At 40.3% G+C, this 27,907-nt stretch overlaps 2 protein-coding genes across 4 annotated transcripts; one reads left to right on the top strand and one right to left on the bottom strand.

Annotated features, from left to right (window-relative positions):
- Positions 1-130: 130 nt before the first annotated feature.
- fbxo11a (F-box protein 11a) lies at positions 131-13,428 on the top strand. Of its 3 annotated transcripts, none has more exons than XR_009927004.1 (22): positions 131-403; positions 2,300-2,424; positions 2,536-2,617; positions 3,461-3,605; positions 5,482-5,611; positions 6,115-6,198; positions 6,298-6,430; positions 6,516-6,622; positions 6,733-6,844; positions 6,934-7,040; positions 7,153-7,290; positions 7,388-7,605; positions 7,704-7,884; positions 8,028-8,150; positions 8,364-8,449; positions 8,582-8,658; positions 8,813-8,956; positions 9,100-9,210; positions 9,339-9,446; positions 9,544-9,594; positions 9,747-9,845; positions 11,541-11,677. XR_009927004.1 is itself a non-coding variant. In XM_062429903.1 (22 exons), the coding sequence occupies exons 1-22, from the start codon at positions 310-312 to the stop codon at positions 11,668-11,670; spliced, it is 2,640 nt and encodes an 879-aa protein (XP_062285887.1). In that variant the 5' UTR covers positions 131-309; the 3' UTR covers positions 11,671-13,428. The 3 variants fall into 3 exon arrangements, 2 of the variants coding, with proteins under 2 accessions (XP_062285887.1, XP_062285886.1); XM_062429903.1 differs by having other exon boundaries at positions 3,464-3,605; positions 9,544-9,652; positions 11,541-13,428; XM_062429902.1 differs by having other exon boundaries at positions 9,544-9,652; positions 11,541-13,428.
- A 23-nt stretch (positions 13,429-13,451) lies between these two features.
- msh6 (mutS homolog 6 (E. coli)) lies at positions 13,452-21,209 on the bottom strand. Its single transcript, XM_062429901.1, has 10 exons — positions 20,947-21,209; positions 19,637-19,839; positions 19,296-19,471; positions 16,558-19,129; positions 15,650-15,930; positions 15,371-15,488; positions 15,189-15,278; positions 14,913-15,067; positions 13,682-13,881; positions 13,452-13,582 (listed from the first exon to the last, which is right to left on the bottom strand). The coding sequence occupies exons 1-10, from the start codon at positions 21,207-21,209 to the stop codon at positions 13,501-13,503; spliced, it is 4,140 nt and encodes a 1,379-aa protein (XP_062285885.1). The 3' UTR covers positions 13,452-13,500.
- Positions 21,210-27,907: the final 6,698 nt, after the last annotated feature.

Below are 27,907 nucleotides of genomic sequence, written 5' to 3'. Positions count from 1 at the left end.
AATAGACCGCCGTGAACAGGGGAGAATGAGACGTGACGGAGAGAGGTCCTCCCATGTGATGTGACCGCGGCCTCTGACGGACTGTGCTGCTCGTCTGTTTATGGCTCCTCCTGCTACAGTACAGCGGGGCAAGACGTAACAGCAGCGCAGGGGAATAACACACAACCATACGTGTTTTTTTCTTCCAGGAGCCACGGCGAAAGATGGCAGACCGTGCAATGCTGAAGAAAAAGACATAGATGATGTGCTCAGCGTCGCCTCTTCTGCTGTGAAGGCTTCGACATTTCTTCAAGATTAACAACACCCCAAATGAACTCCGTCAGAGCAAGTAACGTTAGCAGAAGACCCAGGCGAGTATCGAGGCCGCGCCCGGTGCAGCCGGAGAGGAACCACCAGGAAAGAGGTAATGTTAGCCAAGCTGGCGTTAGCAGCTGGTGTACGCTTTGTGGTGTGTGTTTTCATGATGGTACAGAGCGGACGTTTTTGTTTATGTTCATATACAGTGCGTACAACGGTATATGGTCGGTCGCCGTGATAAAACAGCGGGTAGCTAACAGCAGTATTGAAAGGTCGCAGTGCAGCCAGGAAACACCGAGGCTTTTGTGTTACCTAGCACTCAGGCCGCGCTTTGTTTTGCTTGATTTTTGCCCGGAGTGGGCCTTTCTTTTGCTTGTCTGACCTCTTATCGCTGCTGAAATGTGCCCTTTTCCCCGTCAGCTAAAGTTACGTGAATGGTGAAAGTGACATTAAAGAGGTTTGCTTGACTCACAAGTGACTAACGCAGGGAAGGATACACACAAAGTGGTTTTGCCAGTTGTCGTAGCATGCTAACTCAACATAGCTTCTTTTAGCTGTTATTATTAGCATGTTTGGCTAGCTATATGTGTCCAGTCTATAAAAAAAGCCCCAGTTTTCATAGCCTTTGCAATGTTAAAATGACTGCATGATTATAATGCATGTATTTAAAGTAATAGGGCTGCTGTTATAAGTCATTCACATCATATTTTGTGTTTTTTCTGCAGTAACAACAGACTGTACTATGTAAGCGAATACTGGCAGCAATTTTTCAAAGTAAACATTAGCTCTTCAATTAAAGTTGTCAATAGCTGAAAGCCACATGTAGAGACCCGGGCAGTGTGGTGGACACTAATCAGTAACATTAATGGCTGGCCAATTGGACTAGTGACATGTTTTGATGTTGGACCTCATAGCATTAATTGGATGGCAATCAGCAGAGGGTTACCTATTACTTATTTGATGTTTCTCACAAAGAAAACAGCCCATTCATTTTGACAAAACTACCTCATAAAGCATAACCTCTCAATCTCAACCTGATGATGAATGATAAGATTTCTCAGGTGTCTCAGTTCATTTGTTCATGACCTGCCAAGGTGCCAATTTCCCTCCATCTGGTTGATAACAGTACAGCTCTTTTTTGCCCACTTTATGTAATTCTGTTTATATTCTCAGTGGGACTGATGGTCACCTGTTCTTAATTGTGTTTGAAGGACCTATAGATAGTTTTCGTGTGTGCAATTTCAGAGAAGAAGATTTTGCTGACCCAGTTTGTTGCATAGGCAGTGTTTGTAGTGGTTACTGGTCTAGTAGCTGGGGAGAGTCATCCTTGCAACCAGAGCAACAAGCAGACAAGAATTTGCATCTCCCATCAGGAGTGGCTATCACCTCATCATGCCGTAGTGAATAGCCTTGTAAATAGAAGTCAGGTTTAGCTCATGGTTGATGCTACGCTTGGTTTTCTTCTGTTGATTGAATCCCGCTCTTGATAGGATCTCTAATCAATTTGTAGCATACAGAACAAGTAATGAACAGAACTGTTTTTGTTTCTTGGTGGGTTTTTTGTTCAGAAACTGATAAATTCTGTTTAGGTGATTGCTTCTGGTAATATGTTCTGCTGCTTTTTTACTGAAACATTTTTTGTTTTAAACCTCAAATCATAATCATCTATGGATGACTATAAATCAGTGGTTTGAATTCAAATTTGCTGTTGAACTAAAGATGTGAAACACGCGTGTAAATTGTTATCCGTCCGTGCAAATTAAGCTACATGTGTTTGAGGGTTTCACAGCAGAAAAGATTACACCACAAAGAGCACAGGAGAAAAATAAAAACACTGACTGAGTAATATTTAGTGATTGTAGTCATTGAGCGATAACTATCAAGTGGTTATAGATGAGTGTCCAGTTGTAAAGTCTCTATCATTAATATGTTGCCTAGATCAGGATGTCATTCCAGGTTTTAATTTTTTATTCCCCCCCCCCCCCCCCCCCACCTTTTCCAGATGAGGACGTTCCTGCAGATATGGTCGCAGAAGAATCCGGTCCAGGAGCTCAGAACAGTCCCTACCAGCTTAGAAGAAAGTCTCTACCCAAGAGAACAGTGTGTCCGACAAAGACAAATATGGAGGTAACATTTACTGGGAATCCCCGAAAAACTGTTTAAATGATGATAAAAGAGCATGATTTTATTGTACAAAAAACATTAATAAATGTTTCCACTGTCTTTTTCTATCCACAGGGTGCTTCCACTTCAACCACAGAAAACTTTGGACATCGACCTAAGCGCCCCAGAGTTTCAGGAAAGTGTCAAGACTTACCAGGTAATTATGAACACATTATTGACATGACTTGATGTTTCAGGGGAAACATTGAGCTTATTTTAATTTTCTATCAAACGGTGAGATGGTTTATGCTGTGTCTACCTAGGTGTGCTTAATTTGCATTATTACACTGCAGCCTTTGCAATATGACTACTGTTTACATTGTAGTGTCTATGCTAAAACTATATATAATTTAATCCTATCACATTGAAATTAGGATTAAGCTGGGTGATTGATTGGATGTGTTGTTGCTGTTTTGTTTTGTTTGTTGGTCTTTGTTTTGTTTTGTTATGTTTTTTTTTTTTGTTTTTTTTCTGTCTTCTGTTGTTTCAGCAGATTGCGCACTTGGTGTATGTGGAAATTATGTATGTATGTATATATGTATAATTTAAAAAATACTAACAAAAACAAAACACTGCAATTGTTAAAAGGAGCTCAAATAAATCTCCCAGATCTCAAAAAAAAAAAATAAATTTTTATTTTTTTTGGATGTGACTGTATGTGGTCTAGTAGTAAAGTACCAGATCTCAGTTAGTCACACAGATACAGGCCTCCATGCTATCTGCGCAGCCTGCATACGTTTGTGAAGAAGCAGTGTAGTTGTGAAAAAGGAGTCGGTTACAATTTTCAAACAGTACGGTAGAACAATGAAGGGGCAATTCAGATTGTTACATTTCTGAAATATTTCAAAGTAGCCTTCATCATTTCTGTTGTTGCTATTGTGAGTGGAGAGATTCTTCTCGTGATCATGCTATAAATATGCATGTGTGGCATCATCCCAAAAACCCTGTTTACCATTAAACATGTTTTTATTCTAATGCCATGGTCTGTCCCTCCTCCCAGCAGCTCCAGCAGAGCAGTATTTGCAGGAGAAACTTCCAGACGAGGTGGTGCTAAAGATCTTCTCGTACCTGTTGGAACAGGATTTGTGCCGTGCTGCGTGTGTGTGCAAGCGCTTCAGTGAGCTGGCCAATGACCCCATTCTCTGGTGAGACCCGCTGGTTCCAGCACCGTGTTGTAAATCACAGCTGAATGTTCCTGCAACTGTTTTGAAATCTCTGAAAACCTGATCATTTTCAAGGTGTGTGTGTGTGTGCGAGAACAGCTGCTTTAATAGACACTTACATTTTTATTTTAATTCCTTGGACAAAATAACCGTTCCAAAGCTATTTATTCAACTTATTTTATTTTGGATGTGTATCTGATGGTTACACCAATTTGCAAGCTGAATTGATTGTGAATGTCTTTCCTCAGTCAGGCTTGGTGAATCAGGGCCCCCTGATGCCTTACATTTTCATTTAGTCATCGGCTTCCTAAAAAAAAACCAACCATAACAACAACAAGTCTTACTGACGCTGTCGTACGCTGTATTGTAACTACAGTTGTCACAATCTTGATTGTAAATCGGATAGCGATTGAAATGACATCACAATCTCGACCTTCGAAATTAACGGAGGAATCGAGGATGTAGCCACGCCCCCAAATGTCACGTCCAGCAGGCGAGTCAACACTACTTCCTCTAACATGAACCTGCAGCCTGTTAAAAGACACCATGGCAACCGCTGATATTGGAGACGCATCAACCGAACTCGAACCCACTCCTGCTTCACTGAAATCACTGGTGTGGAAATATTTTGCGTTCCCCGTGAGTGATGTCAACAATGTTCGCATGTCGATAAGAACGCCACAGTTTGTAAGCTATGTTATGTGCGTGTGGCGTACCCGTCCACAGGCAACATGACAAATATGGCAGGATATCTCTGCAGGCATCATAAAGAAGTAGACTCGGCTCGACTCGGTACGGTTCCAGGACAGACCTTTTCCATTACAAAAAAGTACCTACTCAGTGTGGGCGGGATCGTAATAGCGCAACTGCGTGAAACTGCCTTTCTCTTCGTTTTATACGCGACACAAACACATAAACAATAGAGGATATGGAGGCGATGGTGTACTTGCTGCTGTATGTGGCTTTTTGTCACACACAAAGCAAGAAAATTGAGCTGAATGACTTGTAACGCTGTTGCCGGTATTTAAAAATGCTGGGTTTGATTCTTGTGTCGGACGGCTCATGACTCTTCCAGTGACAACTCTTCTGACCAATCAGTGGCCGGCAGACTTTTGACGTCACATTCAGTATTGGCTCGGCTCGCTTGGAACCTCGGCAGAGCAGGTACTCAAAAAGTACCAGGTACCAGGTACTATCCCTAGTGGAAACTTTAAAAAAAAACGAGTCGAGTCGTGCTAGAACTGTATAGTGGAAAAGGGCCATTAACCATGAAATCAGCACTGTTAACACAGGCAACTCTTCCAACCTCATTTGGAGCTAAACAACAAAATTCAATTTGCGCTAAAGCGATAACTAGAGCTATAGGGGTATTTGTAGCATCAGACATGCTATTGTTAGAATATAGTTAAGACACTTAATTGTTCAGTGATGTCTATGGACATGACTGTTTTAATTTAGTTTTTGTTTTATTGTGAACTTGAATGTCATCTAATATGAAGAGTGCACACTGCAGTTACAAAAGGGTCACTAGATGATTCTTTTGTTTACAGTAAGTTTCTAATTGCTGAAACAAGTTATTGTTACATTATATTAATAATTAATTTTGACAGTAAGGCCTTAGTGTGGTACATTACAAACAACTGATGGAGATTATATCACTCATGACTAGTCTAAAAATGGCATCTGTGCTAAAAGGACAAAAAAAAAATTGAGAATCGAATCGAATCTTGACTTTAAAATCGAAAATTTAATCGAATTGAGGATTTGGGGAATCGTGACACCCCTAATTGTAACACGTACAAATTCTTCCACAAATGATGAGGATCTCTTCAAACGTATTTGTGCCTTCTTGTTTCAGGAAGAGGCTGTACATGGAAGTGTTTGAATACACGCGACCCATGATGCACCCTGAGGCGGGGAAGTTCTACCAGATAAACCCAGAAGAATACGAGCAGCCAAACCCGTGGAAGGAAAGTTTTCAGCAGCTGGTATGAAACCTCATGATGACTTACTGATTCACTGCTGATGCTCGTAAAGAGATCTTGCTGGAAGTCTTGCTTAAAAGTGTCGGTTAAGTAATCGTGTATTGTAAAAATGTGTTGAAAGGTTTTGTAATCAAGACAAATTAGACCCTCTTTGCTATCTTTTAATCTTGACACCGATATTTGAGAGTTGCTTCTGCGCTACTTTAAATCCTCTGTGTACAGTTGGCTAATGTCATGTGAAAGGGCCATAATGGTGACATTCAGTATGCAGGGTGTAGAAAGGAACTATGTGTTTAAATTGTATTCCTTTGTGATATATCGACCTTTTAGGATAGCTTTCCCTGGACAAAAAATGTTTCAGACGTTTTTAATGATGGCTCCCCCCCCCCCCCGTCTTGTTAAAAATGTAATGTCAGTGCGATGTCTTTTCTCTCTGATTATTGTGCATTAATATGAATGAGTCTGTTCTGTGGTGTGTGAATAATTATGTGACTGTTTCTTTACAGTATAAAGGAGCACACGTTAAACCAGGCTTTGCAGAACATTTCTACAGTAATCCTGCCAGATACAAAGGGAGAGATAACATGTTTGTAAGTGAACTGTTTCTAACTAAAAAAAAAAGTCCACTCTTATACTCCAGATATTCACTTAACTTGTTTTTTTTTCTCTTTTCTTTTTTTCCCCTCCAGTACTATGACACCATCGAGGATGCTCTTGGAGGGGGTCAGGAGCCTCACTTTGATGGCCTGATATTTGTCCACTCTGGTATTTACACAGACGAATGGATTTACATCGAGTCGCCTATCACAATGATCGGTGCCGGTATGTGTGTCTGAAGTCATGGGTCATTTTCACAGTGTAGTTGGTTAGTCTGCTCTCTCATTGGAACTTTCTTATTGTTTTGCAGCTCCTGGAAAAGTAGCTGAGAAAGTCATCATCGAGAACACCAGAGACTCCACATTTGTATTCATGGAAGGCTCAGAAGATGCTTATGTTGGATACATGACCATCAGGGTGAGATTTCTTTAATACTGTAAATGTGTTATTTGAAGTCAGAGTTATACTTATGGTCATAGCGGTTACAGTTGTTAATAACTAACCGCTGACCATCGTGTTCACTGCAGTTCAATCCTGACGATAAATCCGCCCAGCACCACAACGCACACCACTGCTTGGAGATCACAGTCAACTGCAGCCCCATCATTGACCACTGCATCATACGCAGCACATGCACAGGTAAAGATGCAGCTACTTCTTTTCTTTGCTTTGTGAACAGGTGTATGTGTCTAAGTTGTGTCAATAAATCCATATCCTGCTCGTTTCAGTGGGGTCAGCTGTCTGTGTCAGCGGTCAGGGTGCTTGTCCCACAATCAAGCACTGCAACATCAGCGACTGTGAAAACGTTGGCCTTTACATCACTGACCATGCACAGGTAACGCACTCATTTCTAGCTGTACTGTTAGATATCACTTTAACACTTGAAGCTGTTTAAACTTAACTCTGATGACATGAAAACAGATTTAAACTTATTCATCATTGTTCAGGGAATTTATGAGGACAACGAGATCTCAAACAACGCTCTGGCTGGGATCTGGGTGAAAAACCACGGCAACCCAATTATCAGGCGGAATCACATCCACCACGGCAGAGATGTGGGAGTTTTTACGTTCGACCACGGCATGGTAAACTATAGCTCTCCACTGTTGATTAATCCATTGTAATTAATTTTGTTAGTTTTGAGTTACTTCAATTATATGTTTTTAAAAAAATCATTTCCAGGGTTACTTTGAGAGCTGCAACATCCATAGGAACCGTATTGCCGGGTTTGAGGTGAAGGCGTACGCCAATCCAACAGTGGTTCGCTGTGAGATCCATCACGGCCAGACAGGGGGCATCTACGTGCATGAAAAGGGCCGCGGCCAGTTCATTGAAAACAAGATCTATGCAAATAACTTTGCTGGTGTGTGGATCACCTCTAACAGTGACCCCACAATAAGGTCAGTGTGAAAAATACTTAATTGAAAGTATCATTTCAAATTGGGCACTCATGTACAGATGTGTTATATCTGAAATGTGTTGTTTTGTCCAACTACAGGGGCAATGCCATTTTTAATGGTAACCAAGGTGGAGTGTATATTTTTGGTGATGGCCGAGGCCTCATTGAAGGGAACGACATCTACGGTAATGCCTTGGCAGGGATTCAGATCAGGACGAACAGCTGTCCTATCGTCAGACACAACAAGATCCACGATGGCCAGCATGGCGGCATATATGTGGTAAATATTTTCAAAACACTTCCAGACATTAAATCCACAAAGTTAAATGTAGTCTTACACCTTCACACCTTTTATACTTTCATATGTTATGATTTCGTTACATAGGGGTGATATATGTTTTGTCTTGTTTTGGTGTCACGCAGCATGAAAAAGGACAAGGCGTCATCGAGGAGAACGAAGTGTACAGCAACACGCTGGCAGGAGTGTGGGTGACAACAGGCAGTACGCCAGTGCTGAGGAGGAACAGGATACACAGTGGGAAGCAGGTAAGACTTAAAGTCTGATGACTAGAAATGTCAAATGACAACTCAAAGACAAATGTGAGGTCCCATTTACACCTGTATGACAAACTGTTATCTGTTGTAGTTACATTAGTGTATTGTTATGTGATCACAATAGAAATGTTCCATAGAAACAATTTTAATACCAGGAATGTATGTGTGTATGTATGTTTTTGTTAAACTTTTTTTTTTTCCCAGGTCGGCGTCTATTTTTATGACAATGGTCATGGCGTGCTGGAAGACAACGACATTTACAATCACATGTATTCTGGAGTTCAAATTAGGTATGTGAGAAACATCTACAATGACAAAAAAAATTGTATTACAAAAGTCTCAATAATCAGCATTAGTGCAGCAGTGGATCAACTATACTTCTTTGTCCCCCCCCCCCCCCCCTTTTTTTTTTTCTTTGACAGAACTGGCAGCAATCCCAAGATCAGGCGGAACAAGATCTGGGGAGGTCAGAATGGAGGCATTTTGGTTTACAACTCAGGTAAGACTTTATCTTTTCTGCTTTATTTTTTCTACAGAAAGACACGGAATCCCTCCTGTTCTCTAATGTAAGACCTCTGACAGTGTGACCGCGGCTCTCCCCTGTCGCCTTAATAATGAAACATGCTTATTTTGTATGTGTATATGTTTTGCAGGCCTAGGCTTTATCGAGGACAATGAGATCTTTGACAATGCTATGGCAGGAGTGTGGATTAAGACAGACAGCAACCCCACTCTGCGGAGGAATAAGATCCATGACGGGAGAGATGGGGGGATCTGTATATTCAATGGAGGAAGAGGTAACTCTTACGAAAGTGCACGTATACCATCGCGGTTTTTAAGCCACAGTAAAGCAATTGCTAGTTTTATATCCTACCTGTAGGATACTAGTACAGTTGCGTGTTCATGTCAGTAGTTTGAGTCTGTTTTCTGTTATTCAAAGGTTTGCTAGAGGAAAATGACATCTTCAGAAATGCCCAAGCGGGAGTCCTCATTAGCACCAACAGTCACCCTGTACTGAGGAAAAACAGGATATTTGATGGCTTCGCTGCAGGTGGGTAACACCAACGCACAGGTTGTTATCTGTCATTATTATTATGGCTTTTTAACATGTCTATGTAAACAAACTGTTCTTAATTGAAACTAGGAAGTCTTTATATGAACTATGATTTTCTGCACTAGGTATCGAGATCACCAATCATGCCACAGCGACCCTAGAGGGCAATCAGATCTTCAACAATCGCTTCGGGGGGTTGTTTCTTGCATCTGGTGTCAATGTTACAATGAAAGGTACTTTTCTGGTTGTAAAGATTTTTGACATATTTGCTTGTTAAATGATGAATTTCTATAACTGCAGTTTACCAATTACTGAAACTTTTCCTTTCAGATAATAAAATAATGAACAATCAAGATGCCATTGAAAAGGCTGTGAGCAGAGGTCAGTGCCTGTACAAGATTTCAAGTTACACCAGCTACCCAATGCACGATTTTTACAGGTAATTCATGTTTTTTGCTGGTGATCAAGTCGACTCCAACCTCCCCATCTGTTTGTCTTGCGAGTTCTGACAGATACAATTTGGCTTCCCGCAGGTGTCACACCTGTAACACAACAGACCGCAACGCCATCTGTGTGAACTGCATCAAGAAGTGTCACCAAGGACACGACGTGGAGTTCATCAGACACGATAGGTGAGCCTTACTGACCCGTGTTACTACAAATGAATGATGTGATTTACATAAGCCCTTTGTGATTGCTACATTAACAGTGACACTACATTAACTGGTCTTTTAACACTTGGCTTGTGAATGGGATTCTGCAAGATCTTACAGACTTTAGAAAAGGCGTGGTCATGAGTCTCCGTAGGGCAGATTTGACTTTGTGGCGTTTTTTAAAGGCAGCATTCAGGAAAATTATGTTCATGAACACTCTTACATTTAAAAGAAATCCTGCACATCTATAAAATCGTCACACTCACATAGTCAAAAACTAGTGACAACGTTACCCATGACGCAACTTGACCAGTTCAGTTAGGAGATTGAGGTGTGTTCTGCTGGTAGCAGCCTCAAGCAGAGATGAGGAGCTGGTCACAGAGATCTGGTACCCTCACTTTTTTTTTAGCTCCACACCATCAGATATTTTTCATTTATACAGGCTGCCTCCAGTGACATCACTACTTTTATTTTCACGTATTCAATAGTACTACTATTTTGATGTTTAAAGATTTTGCACTTTCCTGTAATGAACTGGAATTAACGACACCTCATCATAATATTTACAGTGTTTTATTAATTACTGACTGTGACTTGTATTAATTACTAACTGTGACTTTATTGATTACGGACGAAGCAGGGCAGGTATAAGAAAGACAGTCTGACATTCAATTTAAAGGTTTTATCTACCCAAATTTCAATATCCATTACAAACAGATCAGTTTAGCTCTGCTGAGGTTCAGATATTGTCCATGTTACAGCAGAGGTGAACATAAATAATTGAAATTTTAATAGGCTGACCACCACAACCCTAGATACCAATCACACCAGACATAATTGCTGTAGACCTCAAAGAGCCAGTCATATCTCAGTCAGTCGCGTTTGTTCAGAGATTCAGAGGTTGAGGCACTGTCAGGCTTAATGAATGAAGTGAAACCCATTTTCACCTCATTTATATTAACAGGCCAAGAAAGGAGAATCTTGTGTGAAGAACTGATGTATGCCAGCTCTCACACAGAAACATGAATTACATCTATTGATGTGTGGCAGCTTTTACCGGGGGGCTGATATGGTGATATTGCATAAGTTTAGACTTTTCCTGGTTTTAAAGGCTGCATTACAGTGAAGTGATGCAATTTTCTGAACTTGACTGTTCTAGCTGTACTATTACTTGCATTTAGAATAGAATAGCATAGTCTTGTATTGTCATTGTACATGTACAACAAAATTGAAAGCAATCCTTATGGTGACATAAGTAAAAAAGAAAGAAGGTGCTTATAAATGAATGAAATAAATAAGGAATTAGTACTAAAACTAAAAGGAAGGTGAAAACACACAATACACATGACATTCCACACGCTGCCATCAATATTGCACGATTCCCATTTTAGCATTTAGAGCAATTATTGCTTTAGAATAAAACGTTTTTTAACCTGCTTGTCTGTGTTTTAACTGTCCACTTACTTATTACATCCACATTACTGATGATGATTTATCAAAAATCTAATTGTGTACATATTTTGTGAAAACACTAATGGCCATCCCTACAACATTGTTGCATATCAGTATTGAGGCATTTTGCTCATATCGCCCAGTTTTAGTCAGAAGTGATCCAAAAGGGTATAAATGCAGGGTTTTGTTTTTAATCCTTTCTTTTCTCCTCTCCACCTGTAGATTCTTCTGTGACTGTGGTGCGGGAACGCTGTCAAATCCTTGCACGTTAGCCGGAGAGCCGACTCATGACACCGACACACTGTACGACTCGGCCCCTCCTATAGAGTCCAATACACTGCAGCACAACTGAGCTCAAGACCCTTTTTTGTGCTTCAGCAGTAATGGACATGAGACACTTTAAGTTCTGCAGTGGAGGAAACCCCAACTTCAAACACAGATTCACTCTGACAGAGCATATACAGTGACTGTAAAAAAAAAAAAAAAAAAAGAAGAAAAAAAAACACTTGGACATGAATATGCTAAAAGGAGACATTTAGAGAAAAAGAAGGTGATTATGGATGCCTCGCTTTTTCTTTTCCTTTAATTATTTTATATATATATTAAAAAAAAAGTTGACATTAATGGGACAGAGCAGAAGAGCGTTTGACTCAGGGTTTGTGGGCGTGTTGAGTTGGTCAAGTAAGTGAAACAGCTGAAAGATGGACAAAAGCCGTCGAGGCTCATCTGCTTTTGAGAAGTGGAAAAACGAGATTCCACAGTCGTGTACAGACCCATCGTGGACAGACGCTCAGTCAGCCGAGGCACAACTTTTCTCATGTGGAGGCAAAAAGCCTCGAATACAACAATGCTTCCATCACTGGGCAACCGACGTGCTCGTATAACATACGAGAAAAACGACCTAGCACTTCAGCTTTTTCCCCCCAAGACAACTATTGAGATTTGATTTTAATGCTTTTTTGTGTAGTTTTGTATTTTCATGCAAAAATCTTACTGTACTTGAATGTCTTTATTTTATTAAATGTGTTAATTTTTTTGGTTATTATACCCTAGAATTGCTGTAATTATACTCATGTCGCAGTATCTAACTTCTTTCTGTGAAAGAGATCAGAGGAAAGAGGAAAACACTACACACTTTCTCCAGCAATGTTGACTCATTTTTACATTTGCAATACAGAGAAACAGATGCTGAAATGTGCTTTCACAAGACTCGTATGAGTTTTTTTTCTGTTTGGGACCGCATTATACATGCACGTCTTTGTAAGGGAACTGAATAATTGTGATATTTTAGTCTGTTTTGTTTTTTACATAATCTATGCATATTTCTGTTTGTATTGGCCCATAAAAGAAGACTCCACTTTACAGGATGCTCTGATGAGAGACTTGGGGCATAATCAATCATATGTACTCAAGACTTTCAGGTATTATAACAATTTAAGTTTGAGTAGTTAGATGAACCCATGATATCCTAATGATACATCCTCCTGTTTACTTATTCACCAAATAAACACATTTTTGGTTAGAGGATTACAATGGATGTCAGGAAATTATCTAATGACATTTAGGTGATTGTACCTCATGCGATTTATCAGTTTTGTACATTATGACATTTCTATCCATCTTGCCTTGAATTAAAATCAACAATTACCTTTTTCCCACCAACTCCGGTTATAAACTGCAATAAGTGCTGCTTCTTGGCCCGTTAAGATACACAATCTTTAAACTTTATTGTACATCTCCACTTTGATCAAGACCTAGAAATGAAAAAGGACGAGTCTTGTGAAAGCAAAGCTAATTTAGATATTTTTTTCCTTTTTTGCCAATGTTGCTGGAGAATTTAAAAGGCTTTTACTCTACTGAAGCTGAGACAAGTATCTATATACAGCGCTATATGGTTTCATTGCCCTCCCCCTTCTTCCCCTCCCCATTCATGTGTACTGGTGATTGTGGGTTCTCATACAGACTGAAATGTATGCATGTATCATAACATCTAGACTTAATATATTGTGAAGTATTCAATAACCGTTATGTAGGCGCTAGCGTGAATTAAAAGGGTTTAATTTCCTAGATGAAACATTGTCATTTTTTAAAAATAAACTTTATTAGATCATTACAGTAGTGTTTTTTCTAGTACTGAGATAACAACAAAAAAACAAAAGCAAGAACGAAACCTGTTTACAATCTACAGGGTGTTGATCATCTGAACAAGTGATACAAAGTGTGTGTTTCCCAGTGAAGTGTCCTCAGCAAACTGGCACAGCTTCCTGTAAGAGAAGAGGGAGAGAAAATGATAATCAAGTTCCCTGTTATGGATGTCACTTCAGTAGTATGAGGTAAAAACTCTCCAGAATATTAATACATACTTGAAAAGTCTGAGGCTGATGGTGCTCTTCTCAAACTCTTTGGCCTTTCTGTGTCCTGATTGAATGACTGCCTCTGGCAAGCTGGCGAGCCGAGCGGCGTTGAAGCCGTAGCTCTTAGGACAAGCCCCAGTGATGAACTTGTAGAGGAATGTGATTGTCTCTTGGCTCGGGTCCTCACATTCATTCTCCACCATGCACGCCTGAAAGTGACAAAAGATGATTCATTGTACTTAGGGATAATAAGATCAAGTTACAAGGAAGTCATAAAACAACTACACAAACTACAGAGCCTGCCAAGAACAAGGGTCAGATTGTTAATTTAAACAGAAATTAATCATTCGCAGTTGCTGAGTTGTTCCATTGACATAAATTGTGTACATAAACAGAAATGAATTCCCTCTACATCACTGCAGTAATAAATACTCAAATTGTTTCAGTTGGAGAAGCACCAAGAGTGTTAGCTATAGTCTAGCAGCTATGTTTAGAATATAGGTGATAGATGACTAAATGTATTCCTTTTTATTATTCAGCTGTCAGTTTTATTGGTCAAATCTTTGAGCACATAAGGAATATAACTGGTTTCCAGTAGCTGAATAATGTTTATACACGTACAAGGACAACAAAGCTAACGTCTGCTCTGTTTCGTTTGTCTTGTCCCCTCTTTTAGGTACAAGTTGATGCTACGCTGGAATATGTTCCAGCTCTTTGTGGACAGCTTTGGCGTCAAGGTGCAGACAAGTCATAAGTCTGGTCAAAATTAAAGTACAAACTCTCAAGTTATGAGTTTTATTTTTACTTTCAACTGAGATTGTTTGATATTGTGTGATCAGTAAGAGATGGTTTCTGTTCAATTGAGACGAGCTGAAAAACGACAACTTGAAAAAAAAAATGATTACAGGACCAAATAAGAAATATGTTTGCAGAAATGTGATACCTCTAGTAGCCTCTGCATGAAACCAAGAAATAATTATCTTTTTTAGAAGTAATTAAAAAGTTAATTTTCTGTAGCAAAGGTATTCCAAACAGGAAAAACGTGTATATAAGATTTGAACGGTATACAACTGAATAGAAATTAGACTTGATTACAGACATTTAACACAATGACAGGACTTAAAATGTCTCTACATTATAAATAGAGGCTCTCAGCATTAACATTGTTATATTAAAACCGTGGCTGTTATTGTTGCTTGTGCATGGCTGTATTTAGCCTGTTTTGCACTGAGGTACTCACCATGTGGCCCAACCGCACAGCAGGGTTGTTGACGTAGTCCTCCACCAGGGAGTGGTAATGTGTGGAAAAGAGGGTGCGACAGCAGATCTTCTCAGCAAGCTCCTTCACAACAGCGCTGGCGATCGCTGTGCCATCATATGTGGCTGTGCCCCTTCCTGCAAACAGTTCACAGCTCAATGATTACACCCCAAAAACAAAAACAAGTGCAGAGCTGAACAGTGTTGAACTATGATGTATATCTTCATTATGAATAAACTATAATCCACTAAAACTTACCTAATTCATCTAGGAGCACAAGGGAGTGTTTAGTGGCATGGTGCAGGATGCTGGCAGTCTCACTCAGCTCCACAAAGAAGGTACTCTCTCCTACAGCAGACATAATACATGTTCAGCCCACAAAGTGGGAGCTTGGGACATTACTTCTTACTGTATACGTTAACAGGAGTCTGTGATGTTACCGGCCATAATACGATCCGAGGCCCCCAGCCGAGTGAAGACTCTGTCAACTGGTGTGAAGCGCAGGCTTTCAGCAGGAACGTAGCAGCCCAGCTGAGCCAGAATGATCACAAGTCCACACTGCACCAAACAAAAGTATCATATTAGAAACCTGTACCTGGACGTGGTATTCAAATTATTTCAGCCCATTTACATATTTCTGGAAGTTTTTTTTGCATTTTTATATTAATGTTCAAAACAATGAACATTTATTTATCAGCATGGATCCATAAATGACCCACCTGTCTCATGAGAGTAGACTTTCCACCCATGTTCGGGCCTGTGACGAGGACACATGAGGCATGGCTTTCCTCCTCATTCTCACTGCTACCAGCACAGCCGATGTAGATGTCATTCGGGATAAAGTCATCCCCAAAAAAGGTCTTTGTGACACATGGGTGGCGGGATCCAGTGAGGTCAAGGAAGGGTGCTAATTGGTCATCACCTTCAGGGAGCAGCACGTGTGGCCTGGTCATCGATCCATCTCCTCCCTGACTGTAGCGTGACATGGCCAACAGCACATCTGAAAATAGACAATGACTTATTAGAAATCAAAGTTATATACATGTTATATAGTTATAAATATATAATTTGCTTCTTGCATTTGTAGCCTTTAAAAAGGTAAGACTTGAAAGCTGAATTAGGTGGTTTGATTTTGCAGCTTGGCTCTGTAAATAAAACCAAATATGACCCGTGGCAGAAGGATAGCCCTGTACTACAAAAACACATTATAAGCACATTATGCTATTGCAACAGAGTTTGGTAAACAAACTGTACAATTATATCTTAGGAGCAAACATGCAGACCAACTTTCATAACTGTGAAAAAAACTATTTTGCCAAGTGTGAATATAATATCTACTTAGTGACAGCTATATTATAACAAGCACTCAGGCTGCTGTGCATCATCTTAAATACACTTTATGGAAATGCATCAGCAGCACCTGCAGGAAATGTATTGAGAGCAGACACCTGCGATGCAAACTCATTTTCAAGTTTTGTTTTTTTTCCAGAAAGGAAATTACCCTGAGGACCCACACAAGCAACACTGTGTGTTTTGTGCTGCAGTAATTAAAAGTATCACTTGACAAAATGAGTGATTGTTGCTGGGAAAAATATGCTGATTAAAAGGAATAAAAGGATGTTATTACCAAGCACCGCCATGCACTCCACACCAGTCTTCCAGTCTCTGTAGTTTTTGTCGAAGTTGTAGAAGAGCCTCCTCATGCAGTCTTTCAGAGCAGCGTCTCTCTTCTCCTCCAATCCTTGCAGCTCAGAGAACAGCCGCTCAGTCTCCTTTGTCACGTAACGCTTCCAGCCTTTCTTTGTCGACTTCACCTCGTACTCTTCGGGAATATTCCTGTCTGAGACACTGTCGGGCACTTCCATCTGAAAGCGGTTTCGCCCAGTTCCCCAGTAGGCCATGCTTTTACAGCCAAGTCTTTTTTTCTGTCTGTCCAGGTAATCCTGCAGCTCTCTCTCGCAGTTCTTGATCCCAGTTAGAGCCTGGTCAAACTCTGGGTCAAAGCCAGCTTTAGGGGTTATATTGCCGGTAGTGCGAGCTTTCTGGTGGTCGAAGGCTGTCTCCCAACGCTTAAGTTCAGCAGAGAGGTCTGGAAAGAGGCCGTCCTTTTCACCCTTCAGACTGACCACTTGGGTAAGTAATTCAGACTGAAATTGGGCAGAAACTGGAGAAAGGACAGAAATGATTTCCTGCATGGTCTGGAACCCTTCGAGTGCTGCAAGGAAGTCTGCTATCTTGCGCTTGCTGTAGGTGACCTCCTCGTAGAGAACCGCTCTGCTGTCTGGATGGTCCTGGCTCTTCAGTGTGCCGATGCTGTGAATTTTACTCAGGAGACGCTCCAAATCTGGGAGCTTCTTCAGCAGGTCTGTAACCTCAGTAGCCTGAGCCTGAGATCCCATCAGGTCGTCTACTGCGTCCAGTCTGTCCCTGATGGATGAAGGGTTACAGAGAGGAGCACACAGCCACTGCTTCAGCAGCCTCTTGCCAAACGGGGTAGAGCAGGTGTCCAATCGCTCCAACAGAGTCCCCTCTGTTCCTCCTAAGCCGTTCTGAAAGATTTCGAGGTTCGCCAGAGTCACTCCGTCCAAGACCATGCGCTGACGAGTCCGAGCAAAAAAGCTGGCGGGTCCAGCGGCTTTCTCCATCTCAACATCAACAGGGACATATTCTTCAAAGTTGGCCATGGAGAGCAGCTCCTGGTCTACCAGACACTTCCTCAAATAGAAAATGCATCCGCCCAGTGCTGACAGTGCCAGCTCGTAACCCTCCTTTGGTGTAAGGCACAGTGAATCACTCTCAGAGGTCATCTTTTTTAGAAGAGGAGGAAGAAAGCTCTTCCCTGTCCCCTCATCCTTGGCAGCGGTGCCACTGAAGTAATCTTCTTCTGAGAGGGTTTTAAGAGTTTTTTGAGCATCCCAGAACTGAGTGCCCGCATTGAGTCCTTCCTGCAGAGCAGAGGACAGAGACGCCTTGAGTATTTTGCGTGTTTCAACAGATGGGTTACCCCTTTCAAAGAGCACCTCTGCGGGGGCAAAGTGTGCTATCAGGGTGCGCAGACGTGAGCAGTGACGATCATCTGTGAACTGACCAACATGAAAATAACCCACGGATGTGTCTACAAAGCTCACTCCATATGTGCGGCATCGACCAGAGCTCTCCTCTTCAGCCTTTTCCTTTAAACTCAGCAGGAACTTGCTCTGACTTTCTGAAGGAGTTCCGTCCAGCACGCTGTAGGTTTGGGTTCCTCGTGTGATAATCCGGCACACTTCTCTTCTCACCACGCGGTCAAACTTGGTGGGCTTAGCCAGGGTCTTACAGCGTGCTTCCATCATGTCTGGGGTCTCCGTCTGCTCTACACGAGCCACCTTGTAGCCTTTTTGGACCAGAACATCTGAGAAACGTGCAAAGCCGATCTCTGGGAAGCCAGAGTGCGCCCAGTTTCCCTTCATGAAAGTTAGTGCCAGCTCATTGACTCCAATCACAGCATCCATGTGGTAGAGCTCGTAAAACTTCCCCACCTTATAGAAAATGACTGTGTCAAACATCTCAGATTTGAGCTGCCACCAGCGGCGCATACCAGGACTGTTTCTGTTTAGAAAGTCTTCCGGAACATACAGGTTGGTAGGATCGTAGTCATCCTCTGTCTGCCGCCGCCTTTGTCTGTCTTTCCTCCTGCCGTCCTGCAACCACTCTAGCTTCTCATGGTCCCAAACTGTGGTGCTTCCACTGGAGCCTGAGCCATTTGCCTGGCTCTCAAAGCTGTCAGGAGCAGAGAAAGCTGACAAACGGGACTTTACGTCGACTGCAACAGCTGTTGGGGGTCGCTTTGGTGCACTAGGCAGGATGTTGGATGGCTTTTCCTTTTTATCAGCAGGCTTTTCTGCAGGACGTTTGCGCTTTATAGGTTTAACAGGGCTGTCAACTTCTGACTCTTGTGTGCTCTCCTTTTCCTCATCTTCACTGCTCACCGTTCCTTCCCCCTCTTCATCCTCACTGCTGCTTGCTGCATGTTCTGGCTTGAATTCCTCATCTGATGCATCACTGTCTGAGGCTACAATGATACGACGGCGCTTGGCCTTATTTCCTTTTTCTGTTGAACCACGGGATGAACGTCGACTGTCCTTGGATGACTTCACATTCTTGTTTGCCTGTTCATCATCATCACTGAGCTCTTCGTCGGTCAGTGTTGAATTGTCAAGCTGAAACAAATAAGGATCGATAATGAGAACATGTGACTTGCATCACTGATCAGATTAGGAAACAAAAACATTGTCTTAATATATATAACTTTGAAGAAAGCACAAAAATAACGTATTCTAGAAAATGTTGACTTTTTTTGCACATATACTAATCAAACATAATCACCTCCATTTCTTCATCATCATCCTCTTCCTCATCTGATGGATCCATGCAGCGAGGCATTTCCAATCTTTTTTCGGGGCTGTCAAACATGAAACTGTCAGCAAGCTCCATTGCACGACGGATTACAGGCTTGCCAGTGAAAAACACCCCTCCAGTTTTAGCGTCGCTACTGTCTGAGCCTGCAACACAAACGAGATAAGTCATCGTTCAACGATGACAAAAACTATCATGTAGATTACTGGGAAGATAAAGCACATAATAATCACAACAACAAAATACAGGCCAAACACTCTTGGAATTTATAATAATAATAATAATTGTTATCATTCGTAGTGGTAGCTAACCTTGGTACTCTCTGATATATTTGGTGCTGACCCATCCCCTGGTGGGAGGTTCATCAAAGAAATGGACATGTATGCGTTGGTTCCGACCACGGCCTCTCATCTGTTGTCCAGTCAGAGGCTGCGGTACAACCATGCACGGCCACCAAGGGTGACCCTCCAGTTTTGCCCACACAAGAGCACCAGCATTGAAGGAACATGTGGAGCTGGTGAAAGGTAGAAGAAAATTAAAGACAAATGTATATTGACCTAGACCAATGTGGGAATATTATATTCAACAAAGTACGAGAGAAATTAGATTTTTTTCCTCCAAATATTATTTTTTGAGCATTTTGCCTTCACAGATCACAGTAGACATTCAGACAGAGGTCGGTTTATTGTATATTTTTACCACTACATTTTTCACTTTACTTGTATTTCCCTAAATCATACCTAAATCATCATGACCTAGGTGCCAGCCATTAATATCATAGCTTGCAAGAGAGATGACATTATGCTGTCAAGCTGACATGATCCTGCAGTGTTAAGAACTGTCCAACATTTAGATTGTTGGATGCATTTGTTCCAAAGTTGGAACAAAGCACATTTTAACACCTACACTGTAAGGTTTATCAACTATTTTCTCCTATAAACCTGGCATAAACCACAAAGCACAACAATTACAAGTCATTTTGTATTTTAAGATATATTTTGTTAATAAGGATTATTACTTCCGATATTTTAAAGTGTCATAATCTGGTATGTTAATTGTTGTTAATGCTATCAAACAAGACTAACTCAAATTTCATTACGACCTTGGGTAAATAAACTGCATCCAATTTCTCCAGTTTTCCCTGCTTTTTCAGCAACATCACATGATACACGCCGTCTAGCGGATGTAGACTAAAACTACACACATTTTTAAGTGGAGGGGGTTTGTTGCCATCATAAATTCCCAGAGTAAGTATAACAATCATCACCACACCAGTTTATCTGAGATAGTGAACAGCAGCAAGTGCGGGTCATTATTCAATTTCACATTTAATCTCTGCTTGTATTCCACGTTGTTTTATTAAAAGAGCTGTTGTTTAGTTAGCAAGTAGCAAGAACATAACAGGTCAAATGACTCGTCCAAATGCAGATTTTCCCAATGGACCAAATGCAAACGAGGATTTAACTGCTATTTATTTAGCTTAGCCATTTATAACGGGAAAACAAGCTAACGGTTATTTCTCGGGCCTTGCATGCGCGCTTCACAAGACGAAAGAAAAAAAGTGCAAAACGTGGCTCCAGCAATGACACTGCACTCGACATGAATATCACGGCTAACTCACCTCTCTTTAGTTGTTGGTGTCTTGTCTCCAAACAGTTTGTTGAATCCCCCTTTCGCAGGCTTGGAGTTACTTTTCGGCTTGGCTCTGTTGGTCTTGATTGGCTTCTGCTGTGCTGCCTGCTTAGCTTGCTCTTTCGGAGAGGAGTTGGACTTCTCGACTGTGGAAGGCAGGTCTGCCTCGGTCGGAGAAGGGCTGGGCTTCGGCTTGGATACCGGCGGCGGAGATTTAGTGAAGAAATTGAAAAGAGAGCTTTGTTTCGCCATTTGTCCGAGTTGAAAGGAAGCTATTTTTGTGATAATCCTAAGAGCAGTGTGCCACAGCTCCCTACATCACCTAGCACTCTGCTAGACAGCGTCACGGCGCTCTGTTCGCGGGAAAGGCAGTCATTGGGTGAAGTGGGCGTGGACATCGAGTCTCCTCCAATCACACACTAAAACACTAAAACATGGAAGTCATGTGGCTCCCCTTCTTGGCGCTAAGAGAAAAGTTTTCTACATGGTAACCCTAGACTTGCCATAGAAACTCTCGCGAGAATTGTGCACGTTGTTTGTCATTGTGGAAAATAATTACGTTTTATAATGTGACAACGATTGTGGTTAAGATCTGATTAGGTTCAAGCACAAAAACTCTTAGTTAGGGTTAAGGAAAGATCATGGTTTGAGTTAAAATTATCATTCTCGCGATAACTTTCGCAAATCTAGGGTTACTAGACCAGCTAGACACGTCCAAGGTTTTTTCCTTCCTTTTTTCCTCTTAGCTTTATTACCGAGCAAATGCACACAGCAGAGAGAGACCTGTGTACAAGAATAAACTTGCAAATTACATTTTCACATTAACAAAAGCAAATTACAAGTAGGATTGCGGACCAAATATACAGATATAAGATAGAGATAAGTACAAACTTATAAAATGTTCAAGTGAAATTAGAGGTTGTAACTTGATATTTATTTCAGGTCATTCCATTTGTACGTTACGACGGCGGATATAGGACCAAAATAAACACACAGGAAGATGAACAAAAAAAATGATATATGTTTAAGACAAGCAGAGACAGAAATAGATAGACAAACACACATTGAGTGGTTTAATGCAGGTCAAGCTGTTATAATACATGTTGCTGGTCTGGTAACAGCACAGGGAGACAAGGTGAGTGCAGTAGAAAGAATGAATAGTGCATGAGTAGTACAATTTATTATGAGAAGGTTTCAAACTTAGCAGAGAAAATTCTGCTCTTTTGAAAACCATCCCTTCATATTTCCCTTTATGAGGCCTGTGAGTGTTCATCATTCAGCAGAGCCATATAGTATAAACATACCAGAGACAACATCTACAAACATATGAAATAAATCTAAAACAACTCACTGAGGGGTTGCACCAAGAACATATCCATAAAAGAAAATTTTTTTTTTTTAAATTAAACAATACATTTCCTTCAGGAGTTCATGAATTGGTCCTTATATGTAACAATAGATTGGGAGCAAATTGATGACGCAGATTCATTTCACTTGAATTTAGTGTTTTCTTCATGAGGGCAGATTAATGTCACAGTTTCTGCCCAGAGCACTGTGAAGCGGTCCTATAATGTGGGCTAACCATTTACCTCCAGCAGAGTGCAGCAGAACGCTTGAAGCTTCACAGCAGTACACATCTTGAAAAATATGCAGGTACTCTGGAATAGCAAAAAACAAATATTCCAGTAGGCACTAAAGCAGTGTTTCCATGTTTTCTTCACTCTGTTACCTAAGTGTTAATGAATTACAATAACCTTTAATAACAGGGCATATAATTTTATGTCCTGTTGTTGCACAGTTTGAACAATACGATCAGTAGGCAAGCATTAAACCATGAGTCAGCGTATGTGTGTACTGTTGTTGTTGTTTTGTAGCATTGAGTCAACAGGAATTTTCTGCAAAAAACTGGTAACACTATTCCTAATTGTGATGTACAAATACTTTAAATGCCTGACTGCATACATTTGTTTTTCTTGTCCAAGTTTAGTGTAAGTTAATTCTTCTCTAAAAACCTGAAACGGATGCTCTTACATTTTCAAAACAACCAAACCTCCACCCACATGTGACTTTTTGGCATATGGTGTGTGGGTGATAGATAGCATCTAATTAAGACAGCATTATGAAGTCTTACACAGCAGTTGTTTTTGAGAGCTGTTTAAATTCAGTGAGACTAGATTTGCCATCACTAAAATGAGTAAACACGAACTAACCTATCATGCCAACATAAGGATCTAGATGGTGGGTGTGTGAGACAGACACATATGGTAACTTTATATCATATACTTTCTATGAAAACCACTGAAGTTTTGTTTGAAGAACATAAATAATTCAACAGCTTTCACACTCTGGAAAACATGGAAATTCATCATCTACAGTATATCTTAAGTAACTCATCAGCTCTTGAGGAAGCAGTCCACTGAAAACCAGCTAAGTAAAAAGGAGCAAACAGTCCTCTTTAACAGAGCGCATTTGGACTCATATGGGAACAGAAGTGTTACTAATGGCATTAACAATGGCTCCCTTCAATTCAAGTATCCTAGTAAGCGATGATAGTGTGGCAGTGAGCCAGCATGCGCAATACCAGGACCCTGAAACTGAAGCAGCTAGATAGTATTCAGACACCATTAATTTTATCATTTATATCTGCGCTTTTCCTAAAATGCCTTTAGTGAAACATTCTCGGTTTTATGTGTTGGTTGCCAGAGTGAAACTTAAACTAATGACCTGGCAAGTAACTGCTAACATTTAAGAAGGAGAGTTATAGCTAATGTTTAAAAAATAAAGGTTGTAAAGGTGGTGTGGTGCAGTTGTGTTAATTGGTTGTTGTTTCGGTGTTCAGAGTGGTTGTTAGATCCAACAGGTACACGTAGTATTGGCAGCAGTACAGTAATATAAAGTAGTCTCAAAGGAGCATCTCAAAGAGAGAGCTGTGTTTGTGGGAAATTAGCTGGACCTCAGGGCACTGACTTTTTATCATTCCCTATGTGGAAAAAATGAGGAAGAATAAGAAGAAAAGCACTTATTTACTGTTCAAATCCAATTTGACCCACATTTATATCTGAGAAAAGTAAAAACACCCTAAACTCCAGCCTGAAATGTTATTACTTTTGCTGAAGTGACCTTTTAAGATGTTATTGCATTTTTGATATTCAGTAGCATTCACAGAAGTAATGATGGTTTTATGTTCTGCTATTTTAGGGTAACATAGGACTATCAAATAGTGTGATTGTGAATGTTTTCTCTATAAACAAATAGGGTAAAACCTAATGAATACACACTGTCTGCTCTCTTACAGCTTCATTAAGGATTAATCACTCATTTATTCATGGCTGATTAGGTATTTATAAATAAAAAATAGATTTGTGGTTCAGAAATTTGAGCATGTGTAGAGACTAATAACGAGGGATACTGTGAAGAGTCAGAATATTAACAGTATGTATGTATTAGAAAAAATGTGGCTTGTTAATTTTGTTAAGCAAATATATGTCGAAATCTATAAATTTCCCTACAGCGCTGTTGATGAGACAAATAATTATTGGCAAACAAATCATTTTCATAATATTGCTGATGTACAAAGAGGAATCAACAAAAAATGAATTGAATTAAAAAAAACACAAAATCACTATTATTTTACTGTTGACAAAAGAAAGATAAAAATGCATCAACACAAGTAAATGGTGTAACAAAAAGGACCCATAAAATGTCTTTTGCAAGCAATAAGCTTCGTGTTTGCCTCCTCGTGATTGGATACTGAATTTTTCTCTTCCAGCAGGCACACTAATAAGGCTGATGCAACAGTGTAGTGCAGCCAGTGTTGACTGGGTGAGTTTATGTAGTCAATGTTGAACTGTGTTTTTATAATGTCAAGTGCGGCTCACACTTTTCTTAGTACACAGCCCTCGGAGCAATATGGCAGCAAGCCAGCAAGCAATATACTCCAGACTCATAAAGTATTTATATTGCAAACACAGAATCTTGAATCTTTTTCACAACTATACTATTTGCTTGTTTCATTTGTGTCTAATGCTTTGTGGAATAGAGTGGTGCAGCTTAAGGTGCAGCCTTGGATATATGTTGTTATAAAATGACAGGGCTATCACCTGGTCCTAAAGCTGCACTAGGCCAGTTCTATGTGTAAAAATACACCCGCCTCATCTGCCTAAATCCTTAATTAGATCTGCAAAAGAGAAGATCTCTCCACCCCATGCTCACTGAGATGGCACAGAATGAAAGTTGTGGTCACTTGAGGGAAATCTTTCTGTGCATGAAAACTGACCTATTGAACCTTGTGAGCAGACCCCTCCCCAAAAGGGAAATCTTTCTGTGCATGAAAACTGACATATTGAACCTTGTAAGAAGATCCAACCAATACAGCAGCAAGCAAGCTGGACTGACCTGCCTTTTGAATAGGTTTTTTTTTGTCTGTCACCATCTCCGTCCTTACCAGACATCAAGAGGAGAGTTTATATCTTGTGATGTCTGGATGTTTGAGAACATCAAATTTTTATTGTCCTTCAAACAATTGTTTTATACCATCTATTAAGGAAACCAAATTGCAAAACTATGTAGTGCAGCTTCACAGGAAAATGCTTTTTTCTGCAAATGTCTTTGGTCCATCATGGCAATTTTTAAGTTTCAGAGAACCTTGACTACAGGACAAATTCAGCATTTTGCAATTATTGAACTATCAATGTTGCTTGGTTTCTATGTTGAAAAAATATGCAGCAAGTTTCAAATATTAACAGCAGTTATAACCAGCATACCACTTGAAATGTCAAAACACAGTACATATTCTTATTAAAACCGCTGCAAGGAACTGAGAGGCAGAGCTGAGCTAGCACCTTCATTAAGGCTTAGGTGTGAGTTAGAAAGTGGATATCTGTCAAAACAATAGCAACTGATAGTGCTGGAGTGGGATTCTGTGGACAACTAAATAACATTTCAGCATTACCAGCAGTGTGAGGGAGGTTGGGATGAACTGATAAGAAACAAACAAATATCTCCAAGAACCCATATTAATATTATACATGAATTTAACAAACATCTCTGGTTATGCCTTTTGGAGCAGAGGAACAGCAATAAAGCTGATGAGAGAGCAAAGACTCTCTTTGCAACTCTTTCTTTTAATAGGGTTCATCACCATCCCCTTACTTGATGGATTTTTTGTGTGGTTTGTTTGTTTGTTTGTTTGTTTTTAACCTGTTTTGTTGCTCTTGGGTGTCTTTCTTCCTCTTCAGCTGTTCCTGAAGTGGCCCCTTTAGACAGCAACAACTTTGGGACTCCTTTGAGCATAATGAGGAGTGCACATCAGGCTCATGTAGAGAGTAATTCCCTAAGCGCTGTTGGGACTGTATAGAGACACAGCATGAAATAGAAGCTCAGCACTCTCTTACTTCGTTCCTTCCTCTCATCTTTCCTCCCTCTGCTTTGCTGCTTAATAGGGTGGCCAGATAAATGTAGGCTCTCTCTTTGTCGTTTGTGTTACTTTAGCTCGACATGAGACAGATTTTATGATCACAGGTTTTCACTTTTTACTTTTATTTCTTCATGGAGACCAATTAAAGTCTTAATGCAAATGACTTATGCCTCCCATTGCAGTTATTCTCCCCACAGCTATTCGTTCAGTGGTTGTTGCCATCTCTCCACAGCCCTTTTCTGCTACTGAACCTTATTGTAATACAGTAAGAGTGTGAGATCCAGTCACATAATAATTCTGCTGCCTCCAGGGGAGCTGAAGTGGGGGCAGTCACAGATAGTGGAGGGATAGTGCAGTCAGCAGATTTAGTACCGACTGCAGAACGGCAGTATCTTTTTCTCTAGATAGAGGGAAATGGAATGGAGTAAATTTGTATTTTTTCTAGATGTGACTGAGAGAGAGAAATGATTGAGAAATATATTTCAATGAACAGTATACTGTCTTCCCTGTAGTACAGTATGAGGAACTTTAGATGCATTTAGTTGCTGAGTCTTTGCAAACAAGGTTATTTGGAGCACCCAGACGAATAAAGCTGGCAAAATTTGCCCTAGAAGGTTCAACAAGAAAATACAGGATGTTATTTAGTTTTCCATCATCCCTATAATTTATGTTTTCCTTGAGAAGGGTGAAAGTTGTATACTCTCTACTGATGCAATTCAAAAACAATTGAACCTTTCCCATTTTACAATTTAATTTTTAAAAAAGTCAACCGAATATAATTTCCAGATTTAGAAAAACTTCAGATTCAAAAGTATTTTACCACCACAAAAGTGTCTTAAAATGCCTGAAAATGACTTAAAAACTTCACATAAACAGTGGATAAGTTTGACATCAATTATCTTTAGTCCCAATCCACGTTCCCTCACTGTACACTTAGTATTGTTGATTTTTAACGTCTTATAGATTTAGTGTCTCTTTTTGATACAAATATAAAACCCATATAGGAATACATTTGCCAATGCAGTCACACGGATTCTTATTTCTTCAGATTAACTATAAATAGCTTTGGACAAAGCTGGTTCACACTTAACGCAGCCTATCCAATTATTTTCCTGCTTTCAACAGAGCTTGAAGCCATGGACAGTTTCCCAGGAGGTATAATTGTGATCTCCTGTAGCTGGACACCACATTGTTATGTACATCATACAATTGAGCAAAATCTTGTTATGCAATGACAAATTGTAAATAGGTAATATGGTGATTTCTTGAAATGAAGCACCTCAAGACAATGTTTAATTTAATGCTTGACTTAAAGGAATTATTCTACATTTTGGAGAAAGTCCTAATTTGCCTTCTTGCTTAGAGTTAGATGAGAAGATGGAGACCACTCTGTAATTGGAGTGTGTAGCTGGTTAACTTAGATTAGCATAAATACTGGAAAAAGCTAGACTGGTTCATTTTGAGCAATAAAATAAACAAAATTAACCTCAGCTGTTTTTGTTCAATCCAAACAAAACGTGCAAAAAACACAATT

The sequence above is a fragment of the Scomber scombrus genome, chromosome 12 (genome assembly GCF_963691925.1).
Source record: "Scomber scombrus chromosome 12, fScoSco1.1, whole genome shotgun sequence".
NCBI classification, from domain to species: Eukaryota; Metazoa; Chordata; class Actinopteri; order Scombriformes; family Scombridae; genus Scomber; species Scomber scombrus.
Note: the sequence above shows the minus strand (reverse complement) of the source record. Positions and strands in the feature narration are given on the sequence as shown.